A 15,281-nucleotide genomic window follows, 5' to 3' on the forward strand; every position below is an offset into this window, starting at 1 on the left:
TCCTTGCACATGGCTGAGTTAATTGTCCTGTGTGAGAAGGGATGGAGCCAGGTGCACCCCTGTGATAGACGAGCTGTGTTTCACTAAATGCCTTCTCTGTGGAAACCTCAACTTGAGCCTCTGGGACACAGTCTGCATCCAGGGTGGGCAGAGTCACCAAGGACGGGGCCCTGCAGCTCCCGCTCAACACAGACAGGCTCAGAGCCGCCGCCGAGAGGCCGGCCCCGAGCTGACAGGGTCCAGGGCACGGCGGCAAGGGGCTCTGGGGCAGCTGCTCAGCGTGACTTAGTTCAGTTGAATGTAAGCCTTAACAACCCTCTCTCAGGAAGGGGGAAGCCCTGGGAATAAACAGAAAGGAAGGGAAGGGAGGTCAGGGCTGTCTCATCACAGCACGTGCCCTGCAGCCTCAGGTCAGTGCAAGGAAGATTGTAGGGAGGGGGGTCAGGAGGATGGAGCCCATAGCCCACATTCAGCATCCTGCAGGCCCTGCCTCAAGTGGGCTCCTGACCGGTACCATTGTCCTACTGCATAGAACTTACGCAGAATCCAGGCCCGCCCCCCCCAGACCTGCTGAGTCAGAATCTGCCTTTCAGCAAGTTCCCCGGGGGAGCCACACACACCTTGGAAAGGCTGCAGTGGGTGACTCCATCGTAAACACGCCAGACAGGTCTCGGTTCTGCTTGAGCTGGTAGGAGAGAAATCGGCATCTCGCCAAAGCTCCCTTGTTCAGAAGATGCTCTTCAGAATCACAGTGGTGAGGCTGCCCCTTCTGCCTTGGGAGGAGTCCTCGCGGCTCGGGCAGGTTGTGCTGTTGAAAGTTTGTTAAAAGGCTAATCACTGCCATACCAAGAGGGTAGGGATATGGTGGGGAGGCGTCCTTTACCCCTGGCATTGTTGAGAATTGCTTGCATTGTGGTGATAATTAAAAGCAGACCAACTTTCAGTTGGGTTTATTACTATTTTTAAATTCCCCACAGACATTGAACCCCTTTATTTTGATACCTGGGCAGAAGCTGCACCATTGAGACCGCCCCCCACCACCCCAGCTGCGGGGAAGGGTGTGGGGGTGGGGAGGGTGGAAAGTATGTGACTAGTTCTATTGCCGTCAAGGTTGATGGCTTCATTGTAGTGTCCACAGACAGCAGAGAGAAAAAGACACTGAGTGTCCAATAGCAGATGAGCCAAGAATGCAAAGGAGTTCACTAAAGGAGACTCATAGAGCAGATTAATAATAGCTGGGGAAGTATGTAGCTTTGTGCATAATTTAAATGTAAATAAGGTATAATTCTTTACCTGCCTAGATTAACAGAATGAAACATTTTAAGGCCAGTACCCAATGCCAAGGGTGTACTGTGTCTGGCACATTCTTAATGTTGCTAGTGGCATTGTGTGTTGATTATTCCCATTCGGGAAGCAATTTGGCAGTGTGTATCATAAGCCAGTAAAATATTCGTATCCTTTGATTCAGTAATCCCATTTCTTGGAATGCATGCTTAGGAAATAAGCCAAAATATGGGAAAAGCAGTACATATGAAGATGTTTAGAGTTGTCATTTATAACAGAAACTTGCAAGTAACTAGATAGCCAACATTCGATGACTGGATTAACATGATTATTGATGCATCAACTTGATAGAATACCACGAAGCCATTTATAATTGTGGTTTTGAAGAATATACAGCAATGTGAAAAAACACCCTTGGAGGACCAGGCGCTGTCACTGCCAGCTGCGTGCTGCCGCAGTCGGGGATAGATTTCTGGGCATGACTGCAAGGCTGTGTGTGTTTTGGCACCAGGAGGTGGTGATGCAATTAAACAGAGATGCCTGTGACCTGGGATGGTTCCTCGGGATTAATGGGGGCCTACGAGAGCACTCCGCCCTGTGCACAGCCGAGAGCCCCTGACCTCAGCCCCTCTGCATCAAAGGCCCAAGGTTTCATCCCCGGGTGTTCCAGGTTAGGACGTCACTTAGAAACCTGGGTGAAAAAAGAGGTGTGTGTGTGCGTGTGGCATTTATCCCGGACTGTATTTGTGATTACACATGAATGTCTTGGTTTGCGTGTGTGCAGCCTTTGTGCTGAGCTAGTCAGAGGCTCCATGGTGTGGCAGCCTCTGCCATTCATTGCAGCACAAGCATGGATGAGAGGGGTTTCACGGTAAGTGTGGGAAGCAGATCCCTTAGCTCAGCTTGCCAGGTGTGTGTCTCACGATTCCCACAGATGCTGGGAGGTAGGGGTTATCAGCCCACGGGGGAGGCCAGGAACTGAGGCCGGGAAAGGTCAGGTAACTTATTCATGGTCATTCAGGGAGTTGCCAGCCAAGCTCCCATTAGAGGGCTGTCTGAAAGCTCCTGGGTCAGTTTTCTTGACTGTGGAACAGAGATGATAATCCCTGCTGAGCTCAGGGTCACTCTGATGGACAGGAGAGAATCAGGTCAATCCAGTCAGCTACACATGCACACACACATCACAAATGGAATGTGTTCTGTTTTTTTTGTCCTGGAGTGACTTTTGTGCCTGATTAGTATTAGCCACTGAATTAAATTGAAAGCCAGGAAGTGGAAAAGTTTATCTCAAGGAAGAGAAAATTTCTGGGAATGGTGAAAAAGTAAACATGGATTTTTAAAATTGATTTCAGGAAAGATAGGGCTCATTCATGTTTAAATGCTAAGAGGATGCCATCCAGGGAAATGAGTTTTTCATTGATTTTAACTGTGTTGGAGTTTCTTTCTTAAGGAAATGCTGTGAAGAGGCAGTTTCTGCCCTTGAAAATACTAATTTCATTCTCTAAACGTGTGTTCTGATCGTGCTGGTTTTTCTTACATGGTGACTGAATTCTCAGATGTGTGCCGGGGTTTCACGCCTGGGGCGGCAGCAGCCTCTGCCTTCGGACCCCTTCCCTCTTCGGCCCTGCCTCGGTCCAGCTCACTCACCAAGAGAAAGTACAAACATGAACAGCTCACTCACTTGTGCACTTTGGGGTTGTTTTTCACACGAGTGGTTTTTTTCATGACTGTTACTATTATAAGAAGAAAGGCAAGTCAGGCATTGTTTCATATTCACTCATCTATGTGGGTGACATTTGGGTTTTGGCTCATTTCTTCATCTCTTATGTGCAGAAAAGGGTTTTTCAGTAAACAGTTCCATTACTTAGCTGTTCTTGTAACTCTGAAAACCCAGCTGAACTATAATTAAACTTTGACCTGGTGACTGGGCAAGTAGGGCTGTGATTCTTTTGTTTTATTCTGTCGTTGACCCATAGTTGATGTATCTAATAGAATTTTCAGAGAAAAAAGATCTGAATACTGAGATAAGAATTAAAAAGAAACTCTTTTAAGCTTTTAAAAAAATAAGGTTTTGCCTTTGAAAAATGGCATCAGAGACCTACACTGACAATTGTTGTTGTTGAGTCACTAAGACATATCTTACACTTTGTGGCCCTGTGGACTGCAGCCTACCAGGCTCCTCAGTCCATGGAATTTTTCAGGCAAGAATATTGAACTGGGTTGCCATTTCCTTCTCCAGGGGATCTTTCTGACTGACAGATCAAACCCAAGTCTCCTGCATTAGCAGATGGATTCTTTCACCACTGAGCCACCACGAAAGCCCTATACTTATTGTTTCTCTCAGTTTATTTCCAAATGCTCCTTAAATTCTCTCTTCCCAAGTAAAATTATTCTCTTCTCCATTCAGAGAGTTTTCTGTGTTTATCACTAAATAGCATTGGGTGCAGAGTAGGTGCTCAGTGGATACCCACTGACATGGTCACATGTGTGTGAGAGAGTGTGAGTGTGTGTGTGTGATTTTTCTCATTTCCAATGCCTGATGACTTTTCTGTGAAACAGGTGTTTGAGACGGACATCTCGAAACAGTTACAAGCTTATGAAGTTGAGTACCACGTGCTTCAGGAAGAGCTTATCGATTCTTCTCCTCTCAGTGACAACCAAAGAATGGACAAACTAGAGAAGACCAACAGCAGCTTACGCAAACAGAACCTTGACCTCCTTGAACAGCTGCAGGTAGGGCATGTTTACAAGGCCGCCACCTGAGCCTTGAGCATGTGGTGGTTCATTAACTCACCAGAGGCCCGCAGGCTGAGCTTCCCGCCGCTGGAGGCCCTTTCTGCTCTGTTTGTAGTTGGGATCAAAGGTGGCCCAGGAGAGCTGTTCCGGTTTGTCAGGGAGCAGACAGATTATCCTTTGCTAAGGTCGGACTGTCCTGGAACTTTCTGAGAGACTGTTTCTACACTTACCCTTTCAGGAGGTGTGCCAAGAACTGAGCTTGGGTCCACGGCGCTCTGGTTCTATTAACCAAACACCAGCCATTGTGCTTTGAATAATGATGGGAGAATCAAAGGCAGGAGCTTTCAGGAGCAAAACCAGCTAGGTCCTCAAAGTGACATCAAGTGAGGAATAACAGAATAAACCAGAGCTGTGATCATAATTGTGAGTCCTTGGTACAAATACAAAAGTTAGGTTCACGAAGGGCACGATTCTCCCCTCTGGAAGTTTCCATCTTGGCCTGCATAAATGTGGGTGGGGACATACCCAGATCGCATATGCTGCAGGGCAAGAGGGAGTGAGCACAGAGATGCAGACCAGAGGCCCAGGTCTTGCCAGATCCAGTGTCACCCACTGTCACCCATCTGCTCTGATTTCCTCATTTATGTGACAAGGACAGAAAATTACCTTACTGCTCTGCACGACTCCTCCACCAATCAGATGGAGTAAAGTAACCGTATCGTCTGCTTTTTAAGTGTCCTGATCTGATGGGTGGTACAGCTACATTGTTATGGAAATGTGTCTGTTGGTGGAGGTGCGGTTTAAAAATTACTTTTGAGCTACTGTGGAGAAGAATTTGTATTATTTTCAAAATATGTATTCTGTGGTGTTCTAGGCTGTCCTTAGAATAAGCTTTCCGTCCTGATCTAAGCCTCTTATTTTTCTGCCTAAAAGTTGCTGCTTTGCAGATGCAAACTTGGCAGTGATGGGAGAAAGGCCAGCATTTGGGAGCTTAATCAGTCAACCCTTGTCTAAAATGTACTCTTCCCAGCAGGGATTTTATGCCAGTATAACCTAGTAGATAGTTACTGTAGAGGAACAAAGAAAAGGCTTAGCCTACCCAGTCCTGACTCCCAGTCACATTCTCAAAGTCGGCTTTGTGTTCCCCTAAGATAGAGATATCCTAACTGTGAAAATGACCGAGTCTGGCTGTGATTTCTCCAGGGGGTCTCAGCTGTAACCTGAAGGGGAGGCGCCGGGGGACAAAGAACCTTGTCTTGCACGTAAGGCCTGCAGTGTAGGTGGGAATTTTAGATCCCTCCAGACGAACAGTGGTCCCTGAAATACAGCAGGGTGGAAAGCTCAGATCGCCGTTAGAAGCATTTGTCTTGTTAAAATAGCACTCCAACAGAAGGTTGATTTTACTAGGCTGATACCCACGTGGGATTGTGGTAAAAAGGGGAGGTAATTTGGTGCTGCTTCCATGATACTGTGAACTTCAGTCCTCGTGAGGAGAGGAGTTGTGAAAAACTGCTCCAACTTCTATAGCCCTCCAGAAAGGCATCAGGCGGTAATTAGTAACAACAGATGTTCAAAGAGTTGTGCTAGGGATTATGGCAAGTTAGTTTGTGGGGGCCTGAGTGTAGTCTTCCCTTTACCCTCTGAGTCACATGGAATTACTATCTTTCAGCCAGACCACAGAAGTTCTATGAGACTCTCTTCCTTTTTTTCTTTTTATTTTTTAAAACAGTTTTCGGAGCCCAGGGATAGGTGTTCAGTGCATTACTTAATTTTCCAACATAAATCTTTGTTTTTTTCCCCAAACTATCAAAATTGACCTGTGTTTTGACTCCATTCCATTCATATAGTTGGACATACCAAAACCCCATTTATTTTCTTGTTGAACACTGAAGATTGTCCTCTGGCAGCTGGAGACTAAACTGTCTAACCTCTTTTGTCCAGCAGCACGCATGAGACAATTGCATAGACACGCCTGATACTGCCATATGATAAGGGATGTGCGTTTTTCATAATAATCATTGAGTCACTGAGTGTCTGTGAGCTGGGTGCCTATGGGAGATCAGACCCACATGCAGGGTGAGAGAGCTTCAGTCTGATTGAGGAGGAGACCTGACATTCATGCCAAACAGTAAACAACCATGCATAACAGCTCACTGCTAAGCTGGCAGGTACCCCTGGGAGTGCCATGGCCTAGGCAGGAGTGGTCCCTGGAGGAGATAAGGTGGGACCGGCTGTAGGCCTTGACTGTGGGCAGGAGTAGAGGGTCTGAGAGGGCTGCTCGGACTTAGCCCCTGAGTGTGACTACCTGCTGCCCGGTAACTGACAGACTTAGGGTCTCAGGCCTTTTTTCTTTCTGTTTTGAGTGTTCCAGTGTCACAGCTGGAGCTCAGCTTTGAGTCATAAATTGTCTGTCTGGCACAGGTGTTACCTTGCTCAAAAAACTGTTTCCCTTGTTTTGAAAATGAGGGGGAAAAAAAACACCATTTAGTCCATGGGGACACGAAGAGGGCTGGGCGGATGAGTGAGCCAGAGCAGTGCCTTGCAGACTCTGGGCCTGAATGTGGGGGGATGCAGCGGACAGCTGGAGCCAATTCTGTGGTTGCCTGGGAAGCCTGTCCAAGAGGACTCAAAAGAGGAGGAGAGTCCGTTGCTAGAGAGAAGCGCCTGGAAGGGCTGCCAGACACTGACTGAGTGTTGAGGATACGGACTGGGGGGAGTGGGGACACGACTGGTGTCTGGTCAGTGAGGCCACACATGTGACCCTCTTAGCAGAGCTCGGTCCCCTGGGCGCTCCACACGTTCTGGGGGAAATGCCGGTTGTTGGTACTGGAGGGAAAACGAAAGGTTCAGGTTAGAGAGCTGTTCTTACGTGGGCCTTCACATAGAAACCATTTGGATGGTCTATCTAAGACCAGTGTGCACCTGTAGCTGCCTGTGTTTGTCAGAGCAGGCAGACTGTGCTGCAGTAACAGCACCCTGGATCCCAGGGCTCAGCACTGTACACTCAGCACTGTACACTCACCACCTCGTCTCCACGAAGCAGTCTTGGACCATTTCCCAGCCGTCTCCAGTAGGCAACTCAGGGACCAGGCTTCCTCCGCACTGGGAAGCCACTGTCTCCACGTGTGGCTTCCAGAGTAGCCACACAGAGGAAAAAGACGTTGGAGGGTCTCCGGATGGCCCAGCCCACCCTTGAGGGAGCCTGGGAAATAGAGTCTTTTGTGGCCAGAAGTGATAATAAATACGGAAAGGTGTGTCTCTGCCAGAATTAGGCTCCACAGTTCCCCCAAGGCTGGACAGCAGAGCACACAATGGATCTCCCACCGTCTCCCAGGCAGTTACATTCACATGTCTTCTTTTATTTTCCAGGTCGCCAATGGGAGGATCCAGAGCCTGGAAGCCACTGTTGAGAAGCTCCTGACTAGCGAGAGCAAGCTGAAGCAGGCGACCCTGGCCTTGGAGCTGGAGAGGTCAGCCCTGCTGCAGACGGTGGAGCAGCTCCGGAGGCAGACGGCAGAGCTGGGCAGCCGGGAGTCTGACCCCACACTGCCCAAGCCCTCGGGTGACTGATGGCCTGGGGCCCAGCTCCTGCCAGCCCACAGCTCCAGAACAGGTGTGGCCACCACCCTGACACTGTCCAGGCCTTAACTGAGAGAGATGAAAATGCTGGAGGAGAACGGAGAACGAAGCGTGCTTCTCAGGGAGGAGACTGGCTTGCCAGCACACACATTCTTCTGAACTGACTCACAATGCAGGGGACGAACGTCCCAGTGTTTTTGTTGTTGTTTAAGTTTAATTCTTCCCTTTTCCAGTCTTAATTACTGTACTCAGTAGATTAGATGGCATGGACTCGAATAAATGCACCTTTATGTTTCTTTGTTGCTTTCTTTTTCAGCATCACTGTGTCTGTAAAGGGCATTTGTTCTCTGGTATTTCAGAGAATGAAGAGGCTGGAGGTATGCTTCCTCTGGCAAAGATGTGTCCATTGTTCTTCCAAGAGGGTCTGCATGACTTACACCCTCAGCATCACCGGTGGGGTGCAGTTGGCCCTTGACCATTCTTGTTGCGGAAACCCCAAATTACCCCTGGGAAAAATCAAAAGTGATTTACTTAAATTTGACATCTTAAATTTGGTCACTATGCTTGATATTTAATGAAGTTTGTCTTTGAAGAATAGTTTTCATATGTTTTTGCTTAGCCCTTATTAAGTATTGGTCGCATTCACTGTAGATACATGTTTTTATGGGAAAATCACCAGTTTTTAGACTGTACCGGGTATGGCCAGCGTGTGACTGACAGCTGTAGATTTTGAAGTATTTATTATTTCACTGTGGTGTCTCATATCCACACTGTAGAGTCACGTATTTATGTTGTGCTGCCATGTGATGTGAGCAGCCTGTGTCCCTTCGAGCCTCCACCCCTTGGGAATCAGATTCCTTGCTGAAGTTGCCCAGCACGTCAGGACTTTCAGGGGCCCCAGACATTCTGGGGTTTTAAAGTCTTCAGACTTTTCAGCCTGGAATTACATCAAATGTATGGCAGCTGAGAGCAGTTTTTCATGGTAGGATGTGTGTGTTGAGTGTAAGTCACAACCCAGTGACCCACTCCCTCAGGATGAGGAGATCCAGTGCCTTCAGCCGTCCAAAGGCCGCTGCCTGGTGTCATCTGGTCGCCACCTGAGGCCCTTGCTCATGACAAGCTAGAGCGGGCGGTAGATTAGAGAGGGGACGTGTAAGCAAGTTCACTTCTCGACAGCAGAACCATTTCTGGTCTTTATCATCATAACCACTTCTATTCCACAGGAGTTCTTTGACACCCTCTGTGGTGGGTGTGTCTTTCAAGCCTGAGGTGAAAGGAAGGGTTTTTATACCCGGAGTCTTTCTAGATCTTTCCAGATGTTTCCAAGGGAGGCACACATGCCACCCCTGGTGCCTACACAGTTGGTTGACACCGGGACTCTCTACCGTTGCCCGTGTCATAAACCATGATGACAAGCCTATAGCCTTTATTATGAATTGTTCCACCAGCTATAATTTAGCGGAGTTAACATGTGAGATCTTTTTCCCACATTCTTTACTGTTTGAATGTTTAATAATGTTGAATTTTGGACATCTTATTACCATTACTCAAAAACATCAACTCTGCATTAAATAAGATACAAAGCAATAAAACAAATAATTCATACTCATACTTTTATGCGTTTCTGTTTTTTTTTTAATGTTGGGTTTTTGCTTTTCAGCAAAAGGCTGAAGGACCACCCCAGGTGGCACTAGTGGTGAAGAAGCCAGCCTCGGTAATTGCCTGCCGGTGCAGGAGACGTAAGAGATGTGGGTTCAATCCCTGGGTCAGGAAGATCCCCTGGAGGAGGGCATGGCAACCCACTCCAGTGTTCTTGCTTGGAAAAGTCCATGGACAAAGGAGCATAGCGGGCTATGGTCCATAGGGTTGCAAAGATTTGGACATGAATGAAGTGACTTAGCATGTATATGAACACCTGTGGGTCAGAGTGTGACTGTTCCCTAACCAGCAGTGAGTTCTCTGAGGGATTGGTGTCTTGTTTTTCAAGTATTGCTCCCCAAGTGTGACACCTCTACTCTGTGTACATAGTAGGGCTGCTCAGACCAGACTCATCCGTGGTATGTGCCAATGGGTGCTGTCATGAGATGGCGCTGGGTGGAGAGGACAGTGGACACGGGCCTGTGTTTACAGGTTGGACAGTCACCTGTGTCTTAGCTGGGGACAGATAAAAGTCATGGTTCACATCATTGCCTGAGGATTCACAGAGGCAAGTTTTTAAGAAAGTTTCCTGTTGTGTTTTTCCCCAACACACAACTGTATGCACACACTCGTGTGCACTTGTAGGTTGTCTGTCTTTTGATAAAATGTATACCCTCTCAGGGAGAAGGCAATGGCACCCCACTCCAGTACTCTTGCCTGGAAAATCCCATGGATGGAGGAGCCTGGTAGGCTGCAGTCCATGGGGTCGATAGGAGTCGGACGCAACTGAGCGACTTCACTTTCACTTTTCACTTTCATGCACTGGAGAAGGAAATGGCAACCCACTCCAGTGTTCTTGCCTGGAGAATCCCAGGGATGGGAGAGCCTGGTGGGTTCCCGTCTATGGGGTCACACAGAGTCGGACATGACTGAAGCGACTTAGCAGCAGCAGCGGCAGCATACCCTCTCAGACGGAAGACCTTGAATCCCCAGGAAGCACCCTGTGAGGCAGAACACTCAGTTGGGGGCCCTGTGAGGAGTCACACGTAGATAGTACAACAGTGTTCATTTGGGGATCTGTGTTCGGTTGGTGAATTGGGGGAAAAAGATTGCTCTGAGGGCTGTAGGATGCAGGAGTTGTTACCAGAATAAGAGAAAATACTACTGTTCGAGAAGCTGCAGAGGGGAAGGTGCAGAAGGAGGTGCTCATGAGAACTCAGAAGGCCCTTCTGAGAGGCAGAACGCATGTAGGTGCCGACATAGGCCTGGGTGAGGGCTTGGGGGCAGCTGTGGCCACCACGCAGTGACCACCTCTGCATCTACAGCCAGTGTTTGGAGGTGGGATTGGAGCCAGCCTCGGTAATTGCTCAAGGTCAGAACACGGGAAGAAGAGCTGGAGGTGCAGAACGAGGACAAATCGACCCACAGACACCTCATGCCTGTCCGTCACCGTACTTGACTGATGCCCTTCAGAGAAAAGTGGCCCTGGCTTCACTTTACCTTTTAAAAATCACACAAGCATGTCTTTGAGTTAATTCTAATTTAGAACCGTGAGGCAAGGGGACACAGGGAAAAGTAGTCCTGGCTTAACCAAACTGATGTAATACAAACCAGGACAATTAATTTTGGAACCTGCCTAACCTGAATGAGAGCATGCATATGTGAGTCATTCAACGGAGGCCCTCCAGCTAAGTATATATGATTTGTGATCCGTAGGATTAGAATTCATAGACTGGTTTTGACTTTGTCACTGATAGTATGACACTGAAGACTTAAAAACTGCAGGAACCACAGCTGACATGTCGGAACACCCCAGCCTTCCATCTCCTTTCCTCTATCATTGTTGTGCCATATGCTCAGTCTTGTCTGACTCTTTGCGACCCCATGGACTGTAGCCCATCAGGCTCTTCTGTCCATGGATTCTCCAGGCAAGAATACTGGAGCGGGTTGCCATTTCCTCCTCCAGGGGACCTTTGCCACCCAGGGGTCAAATCTTCATCTCCTGTGTTGGAAGGCAGATTCTTTAACCTGCTGAGCCATAGGGGAAACCCCTGTATGAAACTTCCCTCTATCAAGTGTGACCAAACATTCTACAGCTTAAGATCCAGAAACTTGCAATGTAAAAATAATTTACCGGCCATATTGTCCTAAATGGAAACTACTTTCAGGGTTTGGGATAGCTCAAAATATCTCAGATTGGAAAGAACCTTCTGTTTCATACTGGAAAATCATTTTCTATCTAATTTTACAGAGGGAAAAACTGAGAAGAGAGCTTCAGCTAATGGTTGCCTGCAGGGTCAGGGGGATCCTCAGTCTCCTGACTGACTAGTTAATAATTCACATCACCCAGCTTTAATTCCAGTGAGTTCTGCAAATCACTTCTGATGGCATTAAAGTTCAAGGCAAGGAAAGGTCTGCTTCACTTTCTAGAAGGGTGATCTGTATAGTAAGGAGCCCAACTCAGGTTCTCTCCTGAGATATGGAGTCTCCAGGGGTCCTTAATTTGTCCTGAGTTAAAACCAGAGGGGAGGACTTCCCAATGGTCCAGTGGTTGAGAATCCGTCTGCCAATGCAGGAGACACGCGTTCCATCCCTGGTCCAGAAAGATCCCATGAGCCTCAGAGCAGCTGGGCCCTGTATGCCTCAACTACTGAGCCTGTGTGCCACAGTTACTGAAGCCCGAGCACCTGGAGCCTGTGACCACAACAAGAGAAACCATCGCAACGAGAAGCCCTCAAACCACAACTAGAGAAGCACTGAAGAACCATTGCAGCCAAAATAAATAATTAAAAAAAACACCCCCCACAAAAAAAAAAAAAAAAACAGAGGCACTCCCCAGTCTGTCTATGTGTGGCAGAGAAATGCTACGGCAACAGGTTTCAATTAATTGGGTCCAACCTTTGTTCTTGACAGTCATTTCTTTTTTTACTTTAGACTTCTAAAACCCTTGTATTGCCTAAATAAAAAAAAAGATCACAGAATTGCCTTTGGTTTTTAAGAAGTGGAACTTCCCAGTAGGTAAAGTTTTTTGTTGCCATCTTTAGAAACGATCAGAATGATTAGGGAAATATAAGACCTGGGGTATGGAGCAGCTACAGCAGTTATTAATTAAAATTGGTAACAAAAGATGAAAAAGAATGTTCTTAGTACTTACACTTCATAGATTAATTGCTTTCATATCTCTAAAGTGAATAATCAACTGTTTTGGTTGAAAACCCTTATTAGCAAGTCATTTGAATTTATATCATTATCTGAATATTTATTTTAAAGTTTCACTAAATTATATAGATAGAAGTTTTAAATGAGGTGAAACAAAATAGTTTAAAAATACTAACGATTAAAAAGTTGATATCCAGTGTCTTTAAGGAGAACAATAAACACTTCATTTTAAATATTGTTTTAAGACCATGACACAGTAATTCCAATGTCAGTTTCCAAGTTCAGCCTAGTGTGATGGTTGGTTTGAGTGCACTGCCATGGCTGAAAAAAAGATGGCTTCCAACCTCTAAATGGAGAAAGGGCACTGCTGGTCACAGTAAGTCAGGCTGTGCATTAGTTCACATGTACTCATCAATTATGCAAAGGCTTTTTGTGAATACCTGGCTAGTAAATTTTCATCTTTCTCTAAGGCAGATTAATGTGAACTAATTAAAATGTGTTAGACTTTTATATTTTTAATCAAGGACTAAAAAACACTCAAACTCTTCATTTGGAAAGCTTTGAACAAGTTATAAAAGCATTTCCAAGATCGTTTAAGTAAACGTGCATGTAATTTTTGGTTAAGAGATGACCTAAACAATAACACACCAAGCATCCTTTTCGGACAAAGCCCTTTCCATGGCACATTCTCATAGTCTTTTTTTGTGCTTTCCCTTTCCTAGCCCAGCGCTCTCCGTAACGGGGCGGGGGTGGAGGCACTGGTGCAGGGTCTTCCTCGTCCATGGCTGCCTGCCGCCTGCCCCTGCCCCCTCCCTGTGCCCCTTTCCCGACGTCCTGCAGGGGCCTGAGGAGTGCTCGGCTGTGTGGAGCAGAGAGGAGCTTCACAGGCTTAGCCTGGACGCCTGACAGGGCCACGGGGAGACAGGGTTGCAGCATTCTTCATCCCCCTTAGATTTGCCTGCTTCTCCTCGCTCTTCTGGCTACATCTTCCTGCTATTGTTTCCACCTCATTCGTTATGTGGGTCTGTGTTTTAGGTGTCTTCTTTCTGCTGTTCTTGATAGTGGTTCTTCCTAAACCTCTAATCGTATTCCTCGTTTCTTCCAACTGTAGGAAAAGCTGACCCTGTGGCTTTGGTTCTTAGCCCCTGCTGGGTGATCCTGGGGCACCATCTCAAGGGAATCGGTGCAGATGGTGAAGCCTCGCGTGAGGGAAGTGGAGGAAAGTGTGCTTGGTGGATGTGGGAGGGGGCAGGTTGACGTATATGGCAATGTTCTGCCCACCTCAGCTCTTCCTGTACTTCCCACTGAGGATTTCGTGTTCCATTTTCCTTCCTCTGAGGCACATGGCAATCACCTTTACTCCTAAATTTCATTTGCTCTAATCATCTGTTCATGTTGATTATCAGGAATGATGAAATGAGCTTTTCCTTCAGGAGCCCTCTCCTTCACCCTTTATGTTTCTGTGATCACTCCTGATATCAGAACAGCCTCACTCTCTTCTCATGATGTAGACTTGGTCCCAACATGCTCCTCAGAGCCTGACTCCACAGCCACCTGTTTGGCTGTTTTCACTCTTTCCAGCAGGTGGTTACAGTGCCCCTACTATGAACCAAACCCTGATCTAGGCCCTGAGACCACAAGGGAAGTCCTGCTGCCCTTCTGTGTAGCAGAATAGGGAATGTTTACTGACTGCAATAAGTAAACAAAAAATCATCAAGGGACGAGGACTGCCTATTCAGAGCTGTCAGAGAAGGCTCAGCTGAGGAGCCGGTACTCAAGGTGGGATCCAAAGGATAAGGAACCAGCTAAAGAGGAGTTACATGGCTTAATGTTAGAAGATGACAGAGTACTTTCCAAATCATGCATGATTCTATCCTAACCATCAGTCTTGTGTCAACAGATCTCCTTTCAAAAATCCCAGCACGTTTAACATCATGTCTTTTTCAGATGGCAAGAAAACACTGATATCTTTCAAGATAAAACTCCCATTACTGTATAGTCTCATACAGGTAAGTGACAAATTATGGGTCTCATCACTGGTTTCAACTGACACGAGGGAATCTGCTGTTCTTGACTCCACATTATCAAGCTGCATGGAGGGATGGGCCGGTGCACTGGCACTGTGACGGGCACCTTGTTATTCCCGTTCACGCTAACCTCACCTGCAGACCTGACAGCCGCCTGGGAAATAGCACATCGACTTCATGCAAGGGGAAACCTCATTCCTTAAAGTCAGGTGTGATTTCATGCACGAGAATCCAAAAGGAAAGGTGAGCCAAGAAACTGTGAAACTGTAAAAGGAAATCCTAACTACTCCAACTATTATTATTACATTCTGGAGTACTGAGAAAATGTGAGCCAAGACTTGCATGGTGGTTATTAATCTTCTTTTGGAGTGAGTGATTAGTGATGGGAAAGGTACTGGAAATGGGAATGAAGAAATTTTTGAAGAAGTATAAAGCAAGCCAAAATTCTGTTTGTTTTTTTATGAGGGAGGAAGTGGATGGTATAAATTGTGGTTCACTGAGTCCTGTGACACTTGTCTGCATAGATCATGAGGATGTTTTTGCAGACATTCCTTTAATCCTCAGTATCATCTTTAAGAAGCCCCGGGTTTCCCAGATACTTCTCCTGAGCAATGTTTGCGTTCAGTGCTGACTGAGCAATTGAACATGTGTTCCTATTTTGACTTTTCAGAACACTCAAAGCCAAACCAGTGACCCTGCAGTTAGCAAATGCTCAAACATTTTGTTCTGATCCACAGTTCATTTTGCTTCTCTCTGGTCTGTCTTTATTCCAGTTATTTATTTCATGCTTCCTCATATCTTTAGCATCCTTGTAAGACATCATAAAACATTTGAAGAACAAGATGGTGTCTCGCAATT

The 15,281-nt window shown here is 46.6% G+C and overlaps 1 protein-coding gene across 5 annotated transcripts in view; it reads left to right on the top strand.

Moving 5' to 3' along the window:
- The window catches only part of TBC1D1 (TBC1 (tre-2/USP6, BUB2, cdc16) domain family, member 1), a 227,872-nt gene extending 218,662 nt beyond the window's left edge, over positions 1-9,210 (top strand). For all 5 annotated transcript variants that reach the window (XM_010852415.1, XM_010852416.1, XM_010852418.1 and 2 more), the window contains 2 exons: positions 3,844-4,017; positions 7,390-9,210. In XM_010852415.1, coding sequence (XP_010850717.1) covers positions 3,844-4,017; positions 7,390-7,590 — 375 coding nt within the window. In that variant the 3' untranslated portion in view covers positions 7,591-9,210. The remainder of the gene's footprint in view (positions 1-3,843; positions 4,018-7,389) is intronic.
- The last annotated feature ends 6,071 nt before the right edge of the window (positions 9,211-15,281 follow it).

This window comes from Bison bison, unplaced genomic scaffold (assembly GCF_000754665.1).
Source record: "Bison bison bison isolate TAMUID 2011002044 unplaced genomic scaffold, Bison_UMD1.0 scf7180017864310, whole genome shotgun sequence".
Lineage (NCBI taxonomy): Eukaryota > Metazoa > Chordata > Mammalia > Artiodactyla > Bovidae > Bison > Bison bison.